The sequence below is a fragment of the Urocitellus parryii genome, chromosome 8 (assembly GCF_045843805.1).
Source record: "Urocitellus parryii isolate mUroPar1 chromosome 8, mUroPar1.hap1, whole genome shotgun sequence".
NCBI classification, from domain to species: domain Eukaryota; kingdom Metazoa; phylum Chordata; class Mammalia; order Rodentia; family Sciuridae; genus Urocitellus; species Urocitellus parryii.
In genome coordinates this window covers 134,174,744-134,198,426 of record NC_135538.1, presented here as the reverse complement: position 1 = coordinate 134,198,426, position 23,683 = coordinate 134,174,744, and the positions used below count along the sequence as shown (strand labels likewise).

The window sequence follows — 23,683 nt, the reverse complement described above, 5'->3', positions numbered from 1 at the left end:
TTTTGCTGCCTGTTAAGCGACACTCTAAGACAAGCTTGGCTTCATTGGCAAAGAAGTTGGGTCTAAGACATACCAGGACACAGCTTAGAAACTGGTCTTCCTTGGGTGCTGTGGGTGCCTGCCTGCGGGAGACCTACTCTCCAAAATAGCCAGGCTTTCCAGGGACACTTGGATTGGGAACACCATTCCCCACCTTGCATGGTCAAAGTCAGTGGTCCCAGCCAGGTGATAGGAACCATCTTCAAGGTGTGTGAGCCATTACACCAACTGCTCCTGCTTATAGAGGTGGAGCAGGCCATGGGTGGCCACAGATACCTCTTTGCAGTCCTTAACCTCTTCTGACAGATGCTGTAACTTAAGGCTTTAATATTCTGGTGGATTCTCTCTCTCCTATTTCAGGAAAAAAAAAAAAAAAAAAACAGATTTCTCACCTTCCAAAAGGAACATGTGATTAATGGCAAGCCTAAAGTGCCTGTGGTTCCTTGATAATTGCTGCTGCTTTTTTTTTTTTTTTTTAATTTTTATAGCCAGCCTTCAGAACATGGTTGGATTCAGGCAATTTAGAAAGAATTTCTGGTGAGTCAAGGCAAAAAAAGGCCGTTGTCTGCAAATGTCCACACCCGTGTCCCTACTTCAAGTCACTGTGCTTTTCCATTACCACAGCAGGAATTGCCAAAAGAACAAATAGCTGCCTTGTGTACCTGGGGTTGCACTACCTGGTGAGATCAAGTCAAATCTCTGCCAGGATTCCTAGCAAAAGCAGGAGTGGAGAGATCAAAAGGTGGCTCTGCTTCTGCAGCTCTATATCTGGGAGGCAAACGTGCTTACAGTGATTGGGAAGTACAGGGAGCCAGTCCTCAAGAGGGTTCTCATTAGCATATGGGTGCTGATTCCGTAGGTCTGAGTGGGCCTGGGCTGAAGCATTTCTAACAAGCTCCCCTGTGAGGCTGACATCTCAGGTCCACCGACCCCACAGGTGGAGAGAAGTTAAGGGACAACTCAGACCACTTAGGAGAGAGGACCTCAAAGAGAAAAACTAAGACAATTTAATAGTTTTCACATCAGTGGTCACACTAATTGATGTCGTAGCCACTGCAATCCTTAGGGCCCAGGAGAGACTGTGATGTCAAACTACACCATTACTTGCCCATTAAGGAACCATTTTCTTCCATCATCTGCAAACCTAGACCATGGTGATCTTTTGTGATCTTTTGAATGATATCACACAAGTGTAGATTACTATGTGGGATTAAGGATCCCAAAGAGGGCATGTAGTAAAAGAATTGTATAGTAGTCCCCCCTTATTCTTGGGTGATATATTTGAAGACCCCCAGTGCAGTGCATGCCTAAACCTCAGCAGTTTTAGTATATAAACAAACCCTTTACATACTATGTTTCTTTCTTACCATAGACTTTAGCCACCTTAAGTATATGATTTTTTTTCTTTCTTTAGGAAGTTGAGAATTTTCACCTTTTCATTTAAAATAAGTGTTCTGTGGCTTTTCTTTGTCGCTTCTGAATTATCAACATCACTACTTTTTGTTTTGTTAAGTAAAATAAGAATTACCTGAACACAAGCACTGTGATTTATCATGACAGTCAATTTAATAATTGGGAGGTTACTAAGTGGCTACAGGGTGGGTAACATATACAGCATGGATACATGGGACAAGGGATTATTCACTCCCCACAGAGTGGAATGGCACAGACTTTCATCATGCTGCTCAGAATGACATGCAATTTAAAACTTATGGGTTGTGAATTTCTGGAATTCTCCATTTTATATTTTCAGATTGGGGTTGACTACAGGTAACTGAAAACGTGGAAAATAGAACCACATATATATTGTGTCACTAAATTAAAGAGGCAGTAAAGAAAAAAAACACATGGAGCACACAGGTCTGTCATATGACCAAACTCACTGACATGAAGCCATTATTACTACTTTGACATTCTCTCTCTGACTTTGTTTAAAGGTTATGGGGTGACCAAGTGCCAAATTTTCTTATCTGATGCTTGCTGAGGCTGAGCCTCCTAACACTGCATGCACTGTGACTAATGCAGATCTCTGGTTTCCATAGCAGCAAATCTGCTTGTGCTTAATAAGTGAAAGCTAGAACCTACCACTCTTAGCCTTTTCTGAAGAGACTCTTTTCTTTATTATTTCAGAGGGCAGAAATGCCATCTCTGGGCGCTGCGAGGCAGTAATCTTTTTAGTGAGTTTGGCCTGTGGTATTGAAGGAACAGCATCACAGCAAATGGCCCAGAGTGGGCTATTTAATCCTGTTTTCCTAATTAAATGGTAAAAGGCTCTTTATTAGCTATCGTCAGAGAGACCAGGTTTCTCTACCACTCATCAATGTAGCTATGATGATGACCATTTGTGGCCAAGCAGAAATAGAAATTCCAATGACATTTTTTTTTTCTAAAGATGAGCTGGTATAGATTTGGCTGACACAATGCCCTGTTTTTGTTAGGACTGATAATATCCTTGTAGCCAAGTATAGTTTTTTCATTCTCCCTCTCATCTTCCCCCTCCTCAGTGCCTTTTTACCTCCTACCTCTACCCCAGCCTGGAGAACCAGCCCATGCGCTATTGTAACAATCTACAAAGTCCACCCTTTGAACAGTCTCCAGACTCAAAGACATGAAAGTATTTTCTGCTGAGGGGCTTTCTTCTTTTGCTTTTTCTTCTCAAATCCTTTTAACTATACTTAAAACAATAAAAAAAAGCAAGAAAGAAAAATATAGGGAATACTGTACATTGCAGTAGGAGAGTAGCGAACAAATTTGCATGCTGTGTAAGTAGAAAGTCTAGATAAAAACTATGCCTCTAGTTTTAAGGGCCATTATTATAGGATTCATGAAGTGGGCCTGCATGGGGCTGACACTTGGTTAAAGTTATATAAGCATATTTTTTACTCAAGGTAAAATTATGAGACAGGAGGAACCATGATCTGCCTCCATCTGGGGGCATTTGTTGAAAACGGACACTCTTTTTTCACTTGAATTAGATGTGATTCATCTGCAGCCTGGGAAAAGATGCCCAACCTACCCACATTATATTGGGTACCAGGATTCCAATACGAAAAGGAGTTTTCCGGCCACATCATTACTCTATGATTTTTTTATTTGTTCTTGTCTTGTTTACATAGATAGGTGGCAATTCAGCTCTATCTTGATCTCCCAGGGACAGCAGGTCACCTGGAACTCAGAGTTCTCAAGGGGCACTGAGGTCAGGACCAGGAGAAGAGATGGACAGGTGGGGAGTGAATAGATGGATGTTCCTGGTGTCCCATCTACAGGTTGAAAGGGTGTCCAGCAGGATCCTAGACAGGAAGGAATGGCAACAGCTCAGTAACCTCAAAGGAAGGGGACAGTGGGCAATGCAGAAAGTCCATCCCCACAGGCAGCAGCATTTCCTAGTTTCTGAGCTAAGCACCTCTGAATTACAGTGTCCTTGCTCTGTGACCTTGAGCCACATCTTGCTCCCTTTCCTGTCAGGCCTCAGTTCACCCATGTATGAGATGTTGGCATATCACGTAGGGCTCCCCCAGGCCTCTGGCACGTCACTCACATCTCTCTTGTTGTTCTGTGTCCTAGGAATAGAGCTGTGTCCGCCTGGAAAACGGTTCATGATCACGATGGTGGCAAGCTTCGTGGCCATGGCTGGCCAGTTCCTGATGCCCGGGCTGGCCGCCCTGTGCCGGGACTGGCAGGTGCTGCAGGCCCTCATCATCTGCCCCTTCCTGCTCATGCTGCTCTACTGGTCGTGAGTATCTTCCGCGCGTGTCCCTGTCATTCACAACCCTGCACACTCAGGGCACAGGCCCTGGGATCCCCAGACTTCCCACAAGTCCAAGCCTGTCACCCAGCTCCAGTCTGGCTTCACAGCTCCTTGCTGCAGCCCCCCACCCCCCAGGGTTATTTTGACATGTGTTTTTATGAAAGGATTTGCAAGCAAGGGTCGGGGGGAGCTCATGTTGGAAGGAAGACATGGAGATGTCAAAGAAGTGATGTCGAAGCTTCCTATCTCCTGGGTAAGGAGTGGGCAGACTTCAGCCTGTGGGCCAAGTCCAGCCCACCATCTGTGTAAAGTGTTACTGGAGCACAGTCCTGCTCAGGTGTTGACACCTGCATTGCCCAGGGACACTTTCCTGCTGAGACCAGGAAGCCCACAGAGCTGAAAGTGCTTCCTATCTGGTCCTTCAGAGTAACTTTCAAGTTTTTGACTTGCTGACTTTAGAGGGAGGAAAAAAAAATAAACGCACTGCTCTAGGGGATAGGACCTCTAGACAACTGAATTTTTAAAAGATTCAAGAGGATTCCTGTTCAGCCAATGTTGAAAAACCACTGCTCTATGGATAGAGATTGGAGGAAAAAAAATAATTCTCTGACCCTTTTTATAGATGCTTGCTTCCTTCCCTCCTTCCCTCCTTCTCTTTCCCTTCCTTCCCACCTGTCCATGCCTGCGCTTCACCCAGACATTCAATACGCCCTAGTGCACAGGATACCCATCGCACTGCGTGGTGAAGTGGCTGGCCCGTGCAGCCCATGTGTCCTTGCTTTAAGTGTTCACTGGAGCCAAGAGGCTTGGCTGTCAGTCTGGCTTGCTTTTGAGATGGAGGTGGGGGGAGTTAAGGCAGAAGCACCTGCCTTAACTTAACTTCATAGTCCTGCCACCTTCCACTCTGGTAGCAAAGCCACCCTCCCAGAAATGAGGGTAAACCAGTGAATAGGCGCATTTTCCTCAAGAGCCTGGCCCTGCTGGCTGTGTGTGACAGGAGAACCTCAGGGGTGGCAGGGAGCCAGCAATAACTTGAACAAAAGGGTGGGAGGTGCTCACCAGCTACAGCTGCCCAAACCAGGCTCCTCCCCAGCCCCAGAGCCAGGTGTAGCCCAGGACACCCTTATACCTCTAGCAGGGTCTCTAGAAGCCAAGAATGAGGTCGTTTCCTGGGAGCAGAAGGGGATCATCCACTGTCTTCCTTTTATCTTATAAGGAAGGCCTTCCTGTCCCCTGCCCTGGGGCATCTGCCACTAGGCTTTGCCTGTTGAAGAATTCGAGGGCATTGATTTATCTAACAAATGCTTGCTCTGTGCTTGACCCCATGCCAGGCACAGACTGCAAGCACTCTACAAACAGCAAGTGGCTCACTCCTGGTGTCCTGTGGTCCCCTAGCTGGCTCCTGTCGGAGCCTGGACTTGGAGACAGCCACTCCAGCCGTGCACTGTGCCCTGCCTTCCCTCGGCCTTCGTCCCTTATGCCTGCCCTGCAGATCCTCTACTCAGCTCTGCTGCTTCCTGAGGGCACTGGGTGCTGGCCGCCCACCCTGGGCTAGAGGCCTGGGATGGGGGAAAACAACTTCTCAGAGCCTCACCCCAGGAAGAACAGACAGGACTGTTTCCCTGCCCCCACCCCCTGCACCAGTCCCAGGTGGGAAGAGAGCTGTGGGCAGATGACAGAGAAGGGCCTGGAGACCAGCTCCAGGTCTGCAGGGCTGGCCTGTACTGGGAATGGCTGGGGGTTTTGTGTATCTTTTTTTTTTTTAATTTAAATTTTAGAAATACATTGAGGTTAACAACAATCAAGATAAAGCATGCATTTATTTAAACACATTACAAGTTACAATAAATTTTTTTGAAAATATACAAATTTAAAAATAGAATTTTATCACTTTTGAAAAGGCCTCCAGGGAACTTTAACAAGTTAAAGTGTGCTGCAGGAGTGGCTGGGCAGTGGTCCCAGGTGCCATGCCACGTGCTCACTGCTCCATACTGCAGTCAGGCTCTTCTGTCTCTAACAACCTGCTCCACACTTGAGTCCTTGCTTTCTCATCTCCATAAGAAGTAGGTCGTAATAGTTTCTACTACACACAATTGTTTGAAATAATGCTCGCAGGGGGGATGCACAGAAGAAGTCTGGAAGGGAGACTCGGGTACAGAGCCTCTTTGACAAGTTGCTTAACCTCTCTGGGCTTCAGATTTATTAACACTCAGGTTTGGAAAAGTCAATTTGAGAAACACTTAGAGTGATGCCTGTCACTTAGTGCCCTATGTGTTGATGAATATGTTTAATATTATCATATTTTATTTATATTATTATTATTGAAGGTACTTAGTGCATCAGGCCTGTAAGTTTCTATAAATACTAAATATTAACTAATATGGTTACTACTATTATTATATCACCTCTTAACACATATAGGACTCCAGATATAAAAGGAAAGAATTGGTGATGAGGGCAGGGGGTGTAGCTTAGTGGCAGAGCACTACCTCAGCATGCATGAAGTCCTGGGTTTGATTCCCCAGCACAGTGGGGGAAAAAAACGAAACAAAACGTAGTGGTGAGAACTATATTCCACCTTTGCCTACCAGCCTTGAAAGGCTCCACAAGAATTATTGGCTTTGGGCTGGGGATGTGGCTCAAGCGGTAGCGCGCTCGCCTGGCATGCGTGCGGCCCGGGTTGGATCCTCAGCACCACATACCAACAAAGATGTTGTGTCCGCCCAAAAACTAAAAAAAATAAATAAATATTAAAAATTCTCTCTTTCTCTCCTCTCTAAAAAAAAAAAAAAAAAAAAAAAAAGAATTATTGGCTTTGAAAGACTGTGGCAGTGCCTGCCCTTTTTCATCTCCCTAATTACAGCCTCTTCCCTTCTGCTGCAGTAGGCTCGTCATTCCACAGGATGCAGTGGCCTGCTGGGGAGAGGGGTTGAGTGGCAGCACCAGCCGGCACAACCAGCTGTTGGTGGCAAAATATTGAAAGTCGCTCACTTTGCTTTAACAAGCAAGTATTTATTGCAAGCACCCAGGGTGCCTAGCCGCATGCATGGTGCTTTGTAGTAACTCTAAGGAGCAGGCATGGAAGCGCACGTGTTAATGAGAACTATAAACCAGTGCGAGGCGGAACCCCCAGGGTGCGGGTTATTAGTTTGGGGGTGGGGGGCAGTGAAGACAAAGGTGTGTAGAGATGGGCCAGAAGGGATCTCCTAGTCAAGAGAGAGGACTGAACAGGCAGAGGCCCCTCTAAAGACACACACAAATGCTGGATAAAGTATAACGTTAAAAAAACACAATGCTGAGCTCCAATGTGACAAAGAGAAGTTACCAGGAGCCGGGGCAAGAGAGGATTCCAACAGACATAGCTCAGTGTCTGAACCGGAAAGAAGCCTAAGGAGCTTGGGTTTGAAGACCTGTACAGTGTCTAGAACTCTCAGGCCTTGCCATGGTTTGGATGTGATTTGTCCCCCAAGGGTTCCTGTGCTGGATGCTTGGTCCTCAGTATAGTAGTGTTAGGAGGTGGTGGAACCTTTAAGGGGTGGGACCTAATGGGAAGTAATTAGGTCATTGGGGGTGTGCCCTTGGAGAGGGCTGAAGCTCTTCTCATGGAGTAATTAGATTTCATGAGGATGGGTTATTATAAAAGACTGAGCCTGACCCCTGAATCTCTCTGGCTTCCTGTGTCACCACTTGATTTCTTCCTCAAGCATTTCTGCACTATTGATGCCCTTACAGTTTGCATATGAGGTGTCCCCTGAAAAGCTCGTGTATTAGGCAATGCAGGAGTGATCAGGGGTGAAATGATTAGATTCTGAGAGCTGTGACCTCATTGGTGGATTAATCCATGTAACGTATTAATGATTGGAATGGCTTACTACAGGGGAATAGGGTGTGGCTGGAGGAAGTAGACCACTGGGGGTGAGCCCTTAAGTGTTACAGTGTGTCCCTGGCCCCTCTCTTGTTCTCTCTGCTTCACAGCTGCCACAAGCTACCCAGCTTTCCTCCGCCACACCCTTCCTCTATGATATTCTGCCTCACCTCAGGCTCAAAGCAATGGAGTTGGCTGACCATGGACTGAAATCTCTGAAACCCTGAGTCCCAGATAAAGTTTTCCTCTCTAAGTTGTTCTCACAATATTGAAAACTTGACTAACACAGATGCCATCTGCCATAAAGCACTCACCAGAGGTTGAAATGATGGGGCCCATCCATCTTGGGCTTTCTGCCTCCAGTACTCTCTGCTAAATAAATCTCTTTTCTTTATATACTGTCCAGTTGCAGGCATTTTGTTGTGGAAACAGAAAAAGAATACAGGCTTTTCATGCAATTAGAACTGAGCTTCTTAAATAAACACAGGAGTCAAAACCATCGGTGACAACAGGACTCGAAAGTCTTTGCCCACCACAGGAACTCAGCCCCAAACTGGCTGGTTCCCTGGACTGTGGGCAGAAAGACTCACCCTAAAAAAAAATAGGAGTCTTAAAGTCTGCATCATGCGTGGCTGTGGGTTCCAAATTCCAGCCACCTACTAAGGCCGAGAAATAGACTTTCCAGGGTAAACAATAGAACCTCCCATGAGCTAACTGAGGACTCTCATGAAAGAAAATTCTTGCAAAAGATGAAATCACAGACGAAATTCACAGATCTCTGAGAAAACCATTAGGAAGACCAAAAATTATAGACTGGGGAATTTGCATTTCAGGAACTATAGAAATCAGAACAATCTGAGAGAGAAGTTAATTTGGCTATTATTTATTGAGTAATTACCAGTTCCCCATGCCAATGCTGTTCTAGATGCCAAGTACACTACACATGATTAAGTCACCACTCCCTTGAGAATACAATACAGGGGTGGGAGGGATCCCACAGACCACAAATCCATAAATAAGCAAATGCTGTGCTTCTAGATAATCAGCACTGAGATGAAAATCCAACGGCCCAGTGGGATGGAGGGTAGCGAGAGCCTGGGCCGCTCAGAGCTCCTCTCTGAGGAGCTGAGCCTTGTGCTGACACCTAAAGAACCAGAGAGAAGTCATGCGGAGTTCTAGGTAGAAAAGTGTCCCAAGCCAAAGGGAACAGCCAGGGCAGAAGCTTCCGTTGGCTCATTCTGGAAGGGGCAGAGGAAGGTTGGTAGCCACTGGAACCTGGTAGACAAGAGGGACCCGTAGAAGGAGACTCGGAAACGTAGGTGGGGCTCTTTCAGCACCATGTGCCTGTTCCAGAAAGCTACAGAAATGCGTAGGGTTGTAAGCAGGGGATTAGCAGGCTCTGGTGTGTGCTCAGAGAGGATCTGACTGATGTGTGGAGAATAGACCTAGCACAGGTGAGGGTTAATGTAGAGATAGACAGCTGTAAAGACCACTGGTGTGAGATGCCACAGTGCCTACACTAGGAGATGGACAGGGTCACCTGCTGAGCTCTGATGGGAGAAATGCTTTAGCAGTGAACCCAGGGAAACTTGCCAATGGACAAGAGGGTAAGAGGAGGAGCAGTGGCCAGGGCTGGTCCATCCCGTGAACCATGGAGCTTTACCATTATCTAGGTGCAGTGAGGTCAACAGGTCAGGAGATGATGGCCATTGAAAAGATAGTTCATTGCTTACAGTTTCCAGGAGGAGGGGGCACACCATGCCACACAGGGCCACACAGGAAATCACCAACATCTGTCAGGCAGCAGAGGAAAGGAGAAAATGTAGGCAGGAGCCTTTATTGTGGTTTGCTCTCCCAACCCCGCCCCAGGAAAGAACAGATGAGACAGGGTAAGAAGGCTTAGAACTATCTAGACTGACTACTTCAGCAGGCTCTGGGACATAAGGTTGTCCCCAGTTGTCTGATACCTGGTCCTGCAGTGATTAGGGCTGGCAGAAAGCAGTTCAGCATGTGAGTCTGAGGTAGGAAGTGATTTGGGGGGGATGTGGGCTGTGGATTGTGGGTATGCATGTGACACATGCATTTGAAGGTGAATCTTGTACTATCTCCAGGAATTCATTAACCCTGGGAGTGGCAGTCTCCTGAGGATCAGTAAAGTCCCAGAATGTCAAAAACATCAGAAAATAAAAAGGTCTGATCAATAGGCAGCCCTTCAGCAGCTACAAGGTTACAGAATGTTCTGGAATGAAGTGACCACAAAGGTGGAGAAGCCAGCCAGCCCAAGGAGGCAGCAGTGTGATGTACCCAGAGACTAGACAGGAACTTGTGAGGGCGTGTGGAGAGCGCAGGTGCTCTTGGTGACAGGGAAGATGTGACCCATGAATGAATGGTCTGTGTCCTGGTGAGTAGAGCCAAGGCAGGAGAGCCATGGTATCCCAGAGGTGCCTGGGGATGCTCATAACACATTTCCGTGCCTGGGCCAGGCAGGACCCACTGTGGGTTTCCCTGTGGGCTTAGGTAGAAGAAGAGCTGCCAAAGCCAAGGGCCAGGGAGAATGAAATGATGCGCCCCCTGGATCTGAGCTGTGTGTAAGTGCGCTTCACAGGGTCAGATTTAAGCTCTTTGTCCCGAAGCAAGGAAAAAATAGAGATTGCATGTGATATAATCCGTGCCACCGCTAGTAGGTAATTCCTCTAATAGACTCAGAGGCCTGAAGCTAAGATCCACCCTGCCTTTGTCCCAAATAGAAATACTTGTTTAGTCACTTTGTGAGAGCATTTGTCATCCCTTAGGACAGGGCAACAGGAGCTTCAGTGCTAATCTAGAAGGAAGTCATACTGACTGGTCCTTTCTCTAGAATAAATATAGAATTCTTCCAAGCTCGTGACCAAAAAAAAAAAAAGAAGAAGAATGAATGGGAAGAAACAGTCAAGATCTAAAATACAAGAAAAAGGGAAAGAGGAGTTCTGTTTAGATAGGCCAGGAAGATAAGCGGCACATGACTCAAGAATGGAAGAGGATGCTGGCTGGAAGCGCCCCTTACATTCAAATTGTACAAACTGGGAAAAGGTGCCCCTTCCAGGACTGCAGCCTGAACCAGGGTGCCAGCTCCTCCCCTGGCCAGAAGCCCTGTGCACAGCACCATCTGCTGCTGTATTTAGAGGTCCAGGTCTGAGTTGCATTAGAACATCTCTGGAGATGGCAGGGTGGAAGTTAGGGAAGATGAGACGTGGGACAGGGTGACATCAGTTTTCCCAGGTGGAATTCCCTACTGAGGAATGACAGGAGGGAGCACGCTGTCCATGTGGTGTCTGGCTGAAGTGTTCTGGAGGGACCCACAGGAAGTAGGCACTCCAAAAGGCTCTTTCCCAAAATGCTGGTGTGTGCCATCACCTTACCTCTGGGTGCACTTTTTTCTAGTGCACAGTTGGGATCTGGATTCAGTGAGCAGCCCAGGGACAGCTAACTGGACACGTGCCTGCCCACTGTTTCTCTAGGTATCAGGACTGTCATCACAGTCCTGCCTCAGGGAACATCTTGACACAGAAGGGAAACTACCCTGTAATTTATATCTCGTGTCTCCTCGGAGGCAGAGGCATGCATTGTGATGTTCATCAACTTGAGCAGGTCTTAAAATGTTTAGGACACACTTTCCCCAAGATCAGCTGCAGCCTTTGTATGTGTGAAGATGTCTTAACCATCCTACTCTTGAATGAGGTCACAGTTGTGGTCAGTGGGATTATTCCTGTTTTCAGATGGGGAAACTGAGGAATCAAGACGCTTTGGCAAAACACTCATAAGTAGGGAAAGTCATTAAAAACTGGTTTTCAAAAGCCATTGGTTCCCAAAGTGCAACCCCAGGACTGAATCTAAGAATCAGTGTTTCTAACAAATTCCCAAGTGAAGGCCGATGCTGCCAAATTTGGTGTCCGAGGGTCGGGTCCCCTTATGAAGAGCTCCTGGCGTGCCGCTGGACCCTGAAGTTTGAGAAGCCGTCACATGTCAGCAGAAGAAATGGCATGACCTCCTGCATGGGAGGGTGAGACCTGGTACACTTTGGATGGAGATGTCAAGAAGACACAAAAGGACATCCTCTGAGTCATCCATGTAGAAATTCATAACTTTGTAAATGAAAGAGGCTTCCAGGGTCTATAGTGAAAGGAAACAGATGTCACCCTGTGAGAGACAGCTGATTCCCTGGTCCAACTTCACTGCCAGGACAGATGCCATCTTGACCATCTCAGACAGCAGACGTCACCAGTATTCCCAGGAATGATGAGATAACAAAAGCTTGGTCCTAGATGGAACCACTTGGCACCATGGGGACATACACAGACACAGACACATGTTGGAAGCTTCCATCCTGGCTGGTTTCTGGTTCCCCCTGCCTTGCTTACCTTCTCGGCCACCAGCAGCCACTGGTGTCTTCTCTGAAAGTGGTTTCTGCTCGCAGCCGATCCCTCCACCTTGTACTGTCTTTCAGGACTTTTCAGCAAGTGCCTAGTGGGGAAAGACCCTCATCTTGCATTTACCTGGCACGCATGCTTTGTGTGAGGCACTTAGAGGAAGCCCAGCAGGCGTGCTCCAGATACGCGAAGACAATCATGAACTGCACCCTGTGCGGTTGGAATTTCATTCTGATGAGAGAAAGAAGTGGTTGGCAATCAGCACGATCATCAGAAGCATTGGGGACAGCCATAAGAAGATAATCAGCCATATGGGAAATAATGAGGAAATGAGAGAACGATGGGGCTGCGCTGCCTACCGTTGGAGCATAAGTGATAGTGTCAATTCCCCAAATGAAAGATAAACGTTAATATGGAAGAAAAGCCCCACTTGCCATCATAAAGAAAGCACCAGCTGGGAAGGCGACAGCTTTGAGGCTCCTGGGGGCAGAAACCCTTAGGAAACCATGTACATGCTGAAAGGGATTTTAATTATTTAAAAAATGCCACTGTGAAACACGCAGATGGCCTCAGGTTAGATAAATGTCCAGTTTGAAAAAATAGTAATAATTCCAGTATGATCCCAATTCTTTAAATATTAAAAACATTTTAGGCAGAATGATAATAATTTTTAACATTTCTTGAGGATTTGTTTGGGAGAGTCATTTTTGTTTTATTTTTTATTTTTTATTTTTTTTTGTCATGGGGTCTCTCTATGTTACTCAGGCTGACCTTGAACTCCTGAGTAGCTGGGACTATAGATATCCACCAGCCCTGGCCCAGGCCAGACTTTGTTTCATAGTCAGACTATGCTTTCAAATTCCTTGCTCCTTTCATCCTCCCAAAGGCCCTCTGAAGTAGATGCTAGGACAACCTGGTACAGATAAAGAAACTGAGGGACCCAGAGATTTGATGGTTTGTTGAAAGGCCTGTAGCGCTAAGCAGGGCTGGGGTCTGAATCCCGCAGGTAGAGGCTCAGGCCGACATAAAGGCTACCAGCTATTCAGATCAGTCCTGCACTCCATGGAGCTGCTGAGCCCAGGAGGCCCCTGTGTTACTGAGCACAAGATGCACTTGGCACAGATCAATGCTTCTCATTCAGGAAGGATTCCTCGTGTCCTCTTTTTCTTTATCTACTACATTGTTTAACAATTATAAAAACATTTCTTAAAACCATTAGAGTATCACTACCTACCTTATAGAGGCTTAATAAAAATTTAAATGGATGAATTAATTTTGCTGCTTATTGTTAGAACGATTAAAAGAGTCATTGAAAATTATGTGAATGTGTGAGTGTGTGCTTGTGGTGTGTGTGTGTGTGTGTGTGTGTGTGTGCACGTACACTTGTATGTGTATGAAATCTAGCAGTGATCAGTGGTTCTTCTTGCCCAGATAAGAGACACAATACCTTCCTCCTTCAAAAAGTTTTATTTCAAAAGGGGGGGTCAAAATACTACATTATACAAAGAGACTTTATTATCGATCAAATAAGGGCTGTGGAATTCCCTGCACACAAGGAGGGAGACTGATTTCAGTTATATTAACAATTAAGTCAGATAGGAAAATTTCTCCCTCAAAGGAAAAAGGAAGAAGTGAATCATAAAAAGCCGTAGATTCTAGGAGTTTGAATAAATGTGCAAAAATTATTTTTTAACAGATTATTAGTTAATTTAGGGAGATGTATTGGAAATAAAAAAAAATCTTAGTCAAATCCTATTTTTGTCTACAAATTATCTAGATTGGGGAAAGATTGGATAATGCTAACAAAAGGCAAATGTAGAAATACAAATGTACTCCATATTCCAGTGGCGAAAATTGAATGAGCAATTAAAAGTGAGATCACAGTGTTCTCTAAATTGGTGTTTGGGGATTTGCTGATGGCATGGAATTTTAGGGAGCTCTCAGACAAGTGGCTGCCTCATTTTGCCTCATTTTAAAATTCTGAGTACGCAGAGATTATGTAAAATATTAGGAACCCCAGTGGTCAACACAACAGCTTCCAAGGAGAAGTGGAAAGAGGCCCAAGAAGGTGGGTTAAGTGTGGTCATCCAATACCATGCACTCACCATGGCTTCAGGCTCTCTGCCCCGGGCCAGCCTTTGTCCCTACCAATCCATGCAGAGAATGTCTCCAAAAATCATCCTCCAAGGGTCACTCTACAACCTTCCCTGGCAGAGAGCCACCATGTGTGCCTGCTTTGGAGGGTTGATGGGGCTGAGCTGTTGACAACTGGCTGAAATCAGGTATATGGACATCTGGTGACAGGTGTCTAGTGCTAAGTGTTTGCTACTGACAGATGGCCAAAGTAGGGGACCCAGCCACCTCAGGGTTGGCCTTAGAGACTGGCAAAGCACACAGCCTGATCAAAGAGTGGCAGCCCTGGACAGCAGACCAGATAGCCTCACTTAGTCATTGAAACTGCCTAAGTTGTGACAAGGCTTCCATGGGAGTTAGGAGAGGTGGGTGTGGTGGTGGCTAGAGGCACCTTCCAGAGCCAGGCGTGAGGTCAGGGCAGGACTGGCAGGAAGCCACCCAGAAAATGAGTCAGTGTCTGCCACCCTGCTGGGGAGCAGGATGAGAGCCAGCAGATTGGAAGAGGCTGGTTCCCCAGGGGCTGGGGGAGCTGATTAGACTCCCTGTGACAGGCTGCAAATACAGAGGTGCCAATAAAATCCCCATTAGATGCAGGAGCAACAGAAACCCATATTCTTTCTGCCTACTTGCCTCTTCAAATTGTTTTGCAATATCACAACTTCTTTATCATTCGCAGAGGTGCCAAAGCAGTTCCCCCTACAGCATTATATTTTGAATGCTCTATGCATCTTACTTATACTTTCTGTAGCCGGATAACCACCTGTGTGGATAAGTCAGTTAAAGGGGCAGGAGGGGGAAAGTGGAGTTAACCCAGCTATATTTCTGGTTATAGATTCTAGATGAATTCATATTGTAATTGAATTCCAAGTCTTCATCTGCTTATGATATGAACCGAGGAACAGCTTGAATTCATGTCAATCCTTATACATTCCAAGTTGGTTAATCATGGAAAGATTAGCTCCAAAGACGTTTTGGGTACTGATTCTGTGCTTGAAGTACCATAAGAATATTTGCTCAATGCATGGCCATGCTCAGCATCATTTCTGCCTTTCAGAGGGAGTGACTGTTAGCCCCAGATCTAGATAATATTGGAGCCAGGCAAGTCTTGCTGCCATTTCACCCACCTTCTCCCACAGAGTGGGGAAACTAAGGCCCAGAGGAATAAAGTGACTTGTCCAAGGTCAAAGGCTTTCATCATTTTTCTATAGCAGAATGATTATGGGGTCTAGGTTTTTTTGGAGAACTAAAAAGACACAAAGTTATGAGCTTATATGACAGAAAATTTAGTGGGATAGTAATTTCAATTTTGAAAAAATCTCCCTGTTCTACCAAGAAATTTACAGGGAGTCCATTTGCCTTAGGAAAACCTTGGGGCTTAACCATCCTCAGAGCCAATCTACATTTGATTTTAGCCAGTCTATGTTTACCCCTCCCTTATCTCCCAATTTCTAAGTTTAATAAAAATTTGAATTAAAAATATTTATCCATGTCCTATACCTTGAACCACACCTGCTCACTTTATTTTTCATATATAGCAAACAAAACTAAACTTTAAAAAGAAAGTCCATGTGAAACCATATCGACTAGTCGCAAGCTTATATTTTTATAAAAGCTTTGAACCAGAAACTAATTATATTTTCCCAATTAGTACTTAATTTGATTCTAACCATGGATTGGTGGATTATTTTGCTTTTGAGACTCTTCAGAATTTCATAACATCGTGATGTTTGGTCATGCCCAAAGCGCCAACAGCTAGAATCACCTCTTTAAATCAGAAAGCACAGTTAGCACAGATTCACCCTTTTTCACGGGCTCATCCAGGGAAAACCTCATCTCCATGAAAGCCTTTGGTGACATTGCCCTCTCCCCTGATCCCACTTTGTGTGCATGGCTTTATGTCACATAGACCCACTTAACAGATGCGCCACCACCACCACTCCGCCCCGGGCTGGGGGCACAGCTATTCAATTGTAGAGTTCATGCTTAGCATGTTTTTCTTCCCAACAAGATAACTACTAGTGCTCCAGACACCGGGGTTCATCTCCACGCCCACCCTGGCCTGGTAGGTGAACAGTGCTCAGTGAATGTTTATGCCATAAACAATGTCACATTGAATCCCAGACAGGAGGGTGTGCCTGACTCCACAGGTGTCTCCCTAAAAGTAAATACTTGGAAAAACAAATGAATGACTTGAGGGTACAACTAATTTAATAAAGCATGAGCAGTTCGTCCTATTTCCTTCCTGTATTTTCTTTGAGTAAATATTCAAGTACAGCCAATTAACGAGAACGCACACGCTACTCAGAGAATTTCCAAACTGGCGTTTTATCAGAATGGATGTTCAATGAATTCTCAAGAAAGCAGCCTGGATAGGATAAAGAAATAATTTGTTATTTTTAAATGTCAAGGAAAAATGATCCACCTCGTAATCTGATGTAAAGATCACAGTATTGAGTTTCAACTGCTGACTCTAGTGAACAATCACTGGGGTTAGAGGGATGGCATTGGGAAAACCAGAACAGCTTGAGGCTTAGGGCCACCTCCACTCTGGGAAAGAGGACAAGACAGCAATGTGTATTCCAGGCAGCTCCTTACTGTGGAATCCTAAGTCACTGCGCTCCACAAAGCCTGCGCTGAGGCAGGTACTGGAGGAGAAAAAGCAGCTCTCCTTGTCTGAACAGTGGCATTAATTCAGAAAGCATAGAATACTTTCTATCTTGATATAGTAACATCATTTATGTGATGCCACTGGGAAAAGATTTTACATTAAAATTTTTTCCATTGAACTCTTCAAGAGCCCGAGTTTTGCGGTAGCTTATTTGAGTAGGAGTCTTTCTAAAATCTATTTCTCCTGCTTTTTAAGCAACACTGTCAACCTTGCATGGTGTGGAAAGAATCCTGAGACCCAGGTTCTGGGCCCAGGCAGGACTCAGCTTGTCGGTGAGGGGTTGGGCCATGTGCATGGGGACATCTCTGGGTCCCCTGTTGCTGACTGCTGTGTGGGGGTGTCTGGCCATCTCTCCCGAAGCATGGTCGTTGTTCCCCTCTCTCTGTGGCCTCTGCCCTGTGTTTGTGGCTGGGGACTCTCTCTCCTAGAATTTACTCCTCAGTCTCAGTCCCGAGGGCTCTTCTGTGAAGTTAGTCTGTTTTCAGCGACTGGACTGTGTAACCTCCACAATGTTCAATCAGAGACCCCTTGCACTTAATTTCTGGTTCTTGGCTTTTTTAGATTAATTGAAGCCACAGGGTAAGTGACCTGCTGAACCATGCTGTGGTTTTATGTTGGGTTTTATGTGGCAAGTACACACAGGAAAATGATGAGCTTCTGAGGTTTCATTGACTGTGTGTGTGCGTGTCCGCAGCTCAAGAATAGGTTAGTGCGAGTTTATCCAAGACCTCCAGAAGGGGGCCACGGGGCACAGCACACAGAGCAAGGGTCTTGGGATCACCAGGTGGGCAAATGTGTGCCAGTCTGGAAATTTTAAAGAGTGAAACTGAAACATGGGAGTGAAACTGAAACATAGCAGAGGAAAGAAATGACCCTCGATGCTGTTTGTGCCAAGGGGTTAGCTTTGAGAGGGCATAAGAGAGGGGCAGTGCAGGGGAAACCCAGTTGGAGTCAAAGATCAAGAAGGGCCTTTATCTTCTGTGTAATTTTTTTTAAAATTATGGCAAAAATATACATAAAATTTGCCTATTTAGCCATTTTAAAGTGTCCAACTTAGTGGCCACATTCATACTGTGGTGCAACCATCCCACAATTCTTCTCTAGAACATTTTCACCTTATAAAACTGAAATTCCAAACCTTTTAAGTGACAACTCCACATTCCCTATCCCTATCCTCAGGGCCTGGCGGCTAACCTTCTGCTTCCTATCTCTGTGAATCTGAGGCTAGGTACCTTGTATAAGTGAAATCAAAAGTGTTTTTTTTTTTTTTCTTTCTGTGGCTTATTTCACTGAGCATAATGTTCCTAAGGTTTACTCTTAGTCTATTGTCTGTTGCTATAACAAAGTACCTGAGTCTGGGTCATTTATAAAAAATAGAGGTTTATTTAGCTTCTTTCTAGTGACTGGGAGGTCCAAGGGCTCTGTGCTTTTGTAAGGCAGGGGCCTTCTTAGAGTATCATAACATGATAGAGGGCATCACATGGCAAGACAGGGCTCTTAGAAAGCCATCGGTTCCTTCATGGGAGCCCCCACCCATGACCTTATCTAATCTTACCTCCCAAGGTTTCCTTCTCCATTCAGCATATTCATTTGGGGATTAAGTTTCTAACACATGAAATCTTGGGACACATTCAAGCCGAAGCACTGCATGTATCAGAATTCCCTTCCTTTTTAAGGGTGAATAATATTCTTGTGTGTATATACCACATTTGGTTTACCCAGCCATCCATTGATAGTGTCTAGTAGAGAATGGATTTATCTGTGATTTGCTTAGTTAAGAATTCCATAGCTAAACTCTTGCCCCAGTTCACTCAGCTCTAACTCACTGATGATCATCCCACCTCTGGCTGTTGCTGGGACAATGTCATGAAGTGACTCATGTCATGTGGGGCACCTACCACGCAGCCCTGCATTAATAGATACACAGCATGTGACATTACATGGTTCAAATTGAGCCTTCGCCATCGCTGAGCTGACAGTGTTGAACGTGCATCAGGGTCGGCAGCCACAGTCTGGCATCTGACATACGGGCATCTCTACAATGAAATGCCCGTGAGGCTCCATGAGGAGAGATGAGTGAAGGCTCAATCCACACATGTCCAGGTCTGGCTGTGTCTCCAGTGGACTCAGGCCCAGTTTGGGTATTGTTACCAAGTTCAACAGCAGGTTTTGAGAGTTCTGGAATTGTGACTAAGGGATTGTAGACCTTCTAACCACCCGAACATATTTCTGAAAGGGACCCCCATCCAATTCCTTGGGGCAGGAGGTTCTTTGGACAGTTTAGCCTTCTGCTCACATTCCCCTAGGGACTTCTGCTGGGACAAGATGGATCTAAGAGTCCAAGATGACCTGGAGAGCCAGTTTCCAGGGAGGACAGCTCCTGTGCCTGCTACTGTGTCTGTACACCCAGTCGGGATTGGTAGTAAACTGGCAAGTACCGTGAATGCAACACAGTGCTTCCCCGTGCTGTCTGTCTGCTCAGCCTGCTCACAGTCCATCCACCTAACTGTTCCAGCATCCTGCACAGGCTGGAGGACATGTCTTCTCACCTCTCCATCACTGGATCAGCACCACACCTGGGAACTCAAAATGTGCTGGTGAGAGGCAGCTATCCACAGCCAGCACCCTCTCTCTCCATGCCAGGGGGACCTCAGGCACACCCAGCCCAGCAGAGCTTCTGCCTGCTTCTGCATGGTCCTGTGTGGCTTCTGCTGGAACATTGTGCTCTAGCAAGCATCCTCATCCTGAACATTTTTTTAGAAGCAAAGAGAAAAATATCCTCCACTTTGCATCCTGCAGGCCTCTGTCCTTGCTCTGCCACACTCCTAACCTCTACTTCCCACATGGGAATTAGCAGGCCCACACCCTTCCTGCAGGAAACCCAGGGATCAATGAACCTCCCAGCTTGGAGCAATCAAAGTGGTCACTTGTCAGGTGTGAAAGTTGAGAAGAGGTCTTTCCAACCTGAAAAATCTCTCAAGTCAGACTCTTGGGGTTCAAATACCAGCTCTGCTTTTTTTAAAATTTTTTTTATTTGTTCTAATTAGTTATACATGACAACAGAATGCATTTCGTTTCATTGCACACAAATGGAGCACACTTTTCATTTCTCTGGTTGTACGTGATGTAGCTTCACACCATATGTCGAGTCACACATGTACCTAGGGTAATGATGCCCATCTCATTCCACCATCTTTCCTACCCTGATACCCCTCCCCTTTCCTCCCTCCCCTTTGCCTAATCCAAAGTTCCTCCATTCTACCCATGCCCCCTCCCCCTATTATGGATCAGCATCCACTTATCAGAGAGAACATTTGGCCTTTGGTTTTGGGGGATTGGCTTACTTTACTTAGCATGATATTCTCCAACCCCATCCATTTACCTGAAAATTCCATAATTTTATTCTCTTTTAATGCTGAATAATATTCCTTTGTGTGTATATACCACAGTTTCTTTATCCATTTATTTATTGAAGGGCATCTAAGTTGCTTCCACAGTTTAGCTATTGTAAATTGAGCTGCTATAAACATTGATGTGACTGTGTCACTATAGTATCCAGCTCTGCCTTTTAATAGCTGGGTGATCCTAAGTAACATCCTTGAACTCTCTTTGAGTTTTCCCATCTGTAAAATGGAATGTGAATACCACCATGTAGAAAAGAATTAAATACTGTCAGCTCTGAAAACTTCCAGTTCCACTCTTTTGGGGCCGTGGCCACAGCAAACTAACCAACTTTCTTTTCTGGTGCCTGGGACTCCCCTGGCTTGTACCTCTCCCCTTGCAGCATAGATACGTTGTGATGATAGGTACAAAGATTTGAAAGAAAAAAAGTACAGCCATCCTGGCCAAAGCGGCTTCTGGCAGCCAATTAGAAAGCCATCTGCCAGGAAAGCCATTATGGCTCTTCTGCCTCATCACCTCTGACAGCTGCAGAAGTCATCCTCCTGGTCACCATCCACATGTAAGAGTGTCCGCAGCAGATGTGGCCTCCAGCTGCCTCCTGTGCATTTTTTATTATTTTGTTGAAAATATCAATCTCTCTAAGGCTCAGCTATGTTCCTCCCAGGTCCTGGGCCATTGGCCGGTTTTTTAATTTGTGTGGCATTATTACATTATGTACTAGTCAGGAGAGATTCCATTCACTTCCCGTCATGTGGCCATACTGTGCGTTCTCCAAACCGAAGCAACCTTCTCTGGGCTCCCTCGGAGGCCAACAGTGCAATGAGTTCTTTATGACTTTGCAGTAAATTTAAATACAGCGAGCCCCTCATAAAATGTAAGTATTGCACTCATTCGTCCTTTGGGCCAGTAGCATTCTAGAAGGCCTGAGGAAGATTGCTGAATGACAGTCCCAATGGCAGTTGCTGGCTGGCCAGTGTCCTCCAAGGTTAAGAGTGTGGACCCTCCAGTCCAGACCACTGGCCTTCAAATCCCCACCTGCCATTTAACAGCGATGTGAACCTTCGAAGTGTACTTGAACTTTCTTTGCCTGAGTTTTCCCATCTATAAAATGGGTTAATGATAGTACCACTACTAATGAGCTTCACATGGGAGACTGATAGAGTCCAGTCAGGTTGTTTTCAGAGCCATCTGCCATTGGAGACAATTGTGTGGCCATCAGGAGTCTGCCCACATCTCCAGGGAGAGCGATATTTCTGATTTCCATTCACTGCAGACTAATAGCACTTCATAATGCCCAGGATCTTGCAGTACCTACACCAGACAGCCCAGCAGAGCCATCTCTCCTGAGAGCCCTGGACCACCTTCGCCAGTTGCCCCCAACATGTCTCAGGTTCTACAGGCTTCTGTCTGATTCGCTCATAAGGGTGTGTGTGTGTGTGTGTGTGTGTGTGTGTGTGTACACATATGTATACACTTGTATGTTTTACTTTAATTGTCTACAGAGGTCTCCTTCTGCAAAATGTGAGGACAAGAATGTACCCCTCTGAGGTAGATGTGTAGGGTCCATGCTCAGGACACTAGAAAAAAGTGATTTGGTGACCCGTGAAAGCTTGAGCTCTAAGACCACTCCCACTTCAACTGTGAGGACCCACCATGCCTTTGAAATGGGTGCTTTCCTGGAAACCTGTCCTACAAGCTCCACGGTTCTCAGAGATTGTCTAGAAAGGACTGTGCGCGTGGTCACTTCTCAGAAGGATGTCTATTTACTGTAGTTGGTTTTTAGTTATCCCTTCTGATGTCTTCAGAACCAGCGTGTGCTAGAGAGCACATGGCCACTTGGGGGATTAGGCAGCGCCCCAGAGGCCTGTCAACCTGGGCATCCCTAGCCTGCAGGTGAATCCTCCGGGTTGGGGCTGTGGTCACTGCCTGTGCCTCTGCAACAGAAAAGAATCTTCTCCTGAAGGTCAGGGTTATGTGGGTGTAACACTGTCCTCCTGGGATTCAGTGCCTACACTGATAGAACTCCAGGAACAAAAATGTCTGCCTGTGTGCATGATGGAGGGCTTTATGAAAGACAGAGTGATGCTACTCAAATACAGGACTCTTCGTATTTTCCCTGAGCCCTCACTCACCTCCTGAATCTAAGGACCAAAACTCTGTGTGGCAAGCACTTACCATGGTAGCCTCCATTCTGTGGGGAAAGCTCAAGGATGAGTGCAGGAATAGGTTGTGAGATGGCCGGGGCAATGTAACCTGGAGGTCTGTGGTGGAGACTCAAGTGCTCCAGGCTCCTGGCCCCAGGGCTTGGGTGGTGGGGTGCAGCCTTGCCCCTGGTGGTTGCTTCCACCCCCAGGCCTAGTTCTTCTCCGGCACAGCATTTGTTTATGACCTGGATTGTCAAAATCTCCCCAACCATTGCAATTAGGGCCCATGATTTAATTAATGTTAATTTATTTGTAAAAGACACAAACTTCCGCATGTCATATATCATCCTTTAGTGCTTCAGAGGCCACCTGCAAAATAACTTGGCCTGTCAGGTTAACGTATTTGTATATTTTGAGGTAAGAGAAAACTCTAATGAAAATCATAAGATGTTTAGAATCAAATCACAGATGTAGCTGACGGGATACTTAGGTGAAATTTTGAAGTCTTAAATACATGTGTTGAAAAAAATGAATGTTAATGATCTATAGCCATCTCAAGAAATTAGAAAAAGATATTACATGCAGATAGAAAGATAAAAATACAACACATGAGACCTTCAAACGACAGGGGGGCAGCATAAATTATCGCAGTATAAATGCTTAAATTATTGCATTATAAAGAAAAGATTTGATTTTTAAAATGCCAGATTTTAATATTTATATCATATGTCATGTTGTATCTATGTGTTTCTATTTGCTTAAATTATGCTATTTGCAACTTTTGTAACTAGAGGCCAGTGAGACAGATATTAATTCTGATGATTAACAAAGGATCAGTGCCTTCAAGTTAAAATGTGTATCACTGTGGCTTTCCATCACCAGCTTTCAGACCACAGCACCAGTAATGCTTTTTGTTTGGCGGGGGTGGGGGGTGGGGATGGGGGGTGTACCGGTGATTGAACTTAGGGGCACTCAACCACTGAACCCCATCCCTGGCCCTAGTTGCTTAGTGCCTCATTTTTGCTTAGGCTGATTTTGAACTTGTGATACTTCCGCCTCAACCTCCCAAGCAGCTGGGAACCAGTAATGCTTTTTCTAACTGCTGGGTTCATTTAATTGGACTCCCCTGAGCTGGCATGGGAGGGGTTAGGTCGTTACAGTAGCTTCTCATCAGTGTCCATCATGACTGTCCGGATACTATGTAACTAAACTAAAATAGGCTGGTAACTAGAACACCCTGGCAACAAGAAGCTGGGACTACCGTCCTTAGTGTTGATT

General features: G+C 45.6%; 1 protein-coding gene across 1 annotated transcript in view; it reads left to right on the top strand.

Moving 5' to 3' along the window:
• Positions 1-23,683, top strand: part of Slc22a23 (solute carrier family 22 member 23) — a 179,131-nt gene that overhangs the window by 128,097 nt on the left and 27,351 nt on the right. Inside the window, exon 4 of the mRNA XM_026407108.2 lies at positions 3,604-3,772. Coding sequence (XP_026262893.1) covers positions 3,604-3,772 — 169 coding nt within the window. The remainder of the gene's footprint in view (positions 1-3,603; positions 3,773-23,683) is intronic.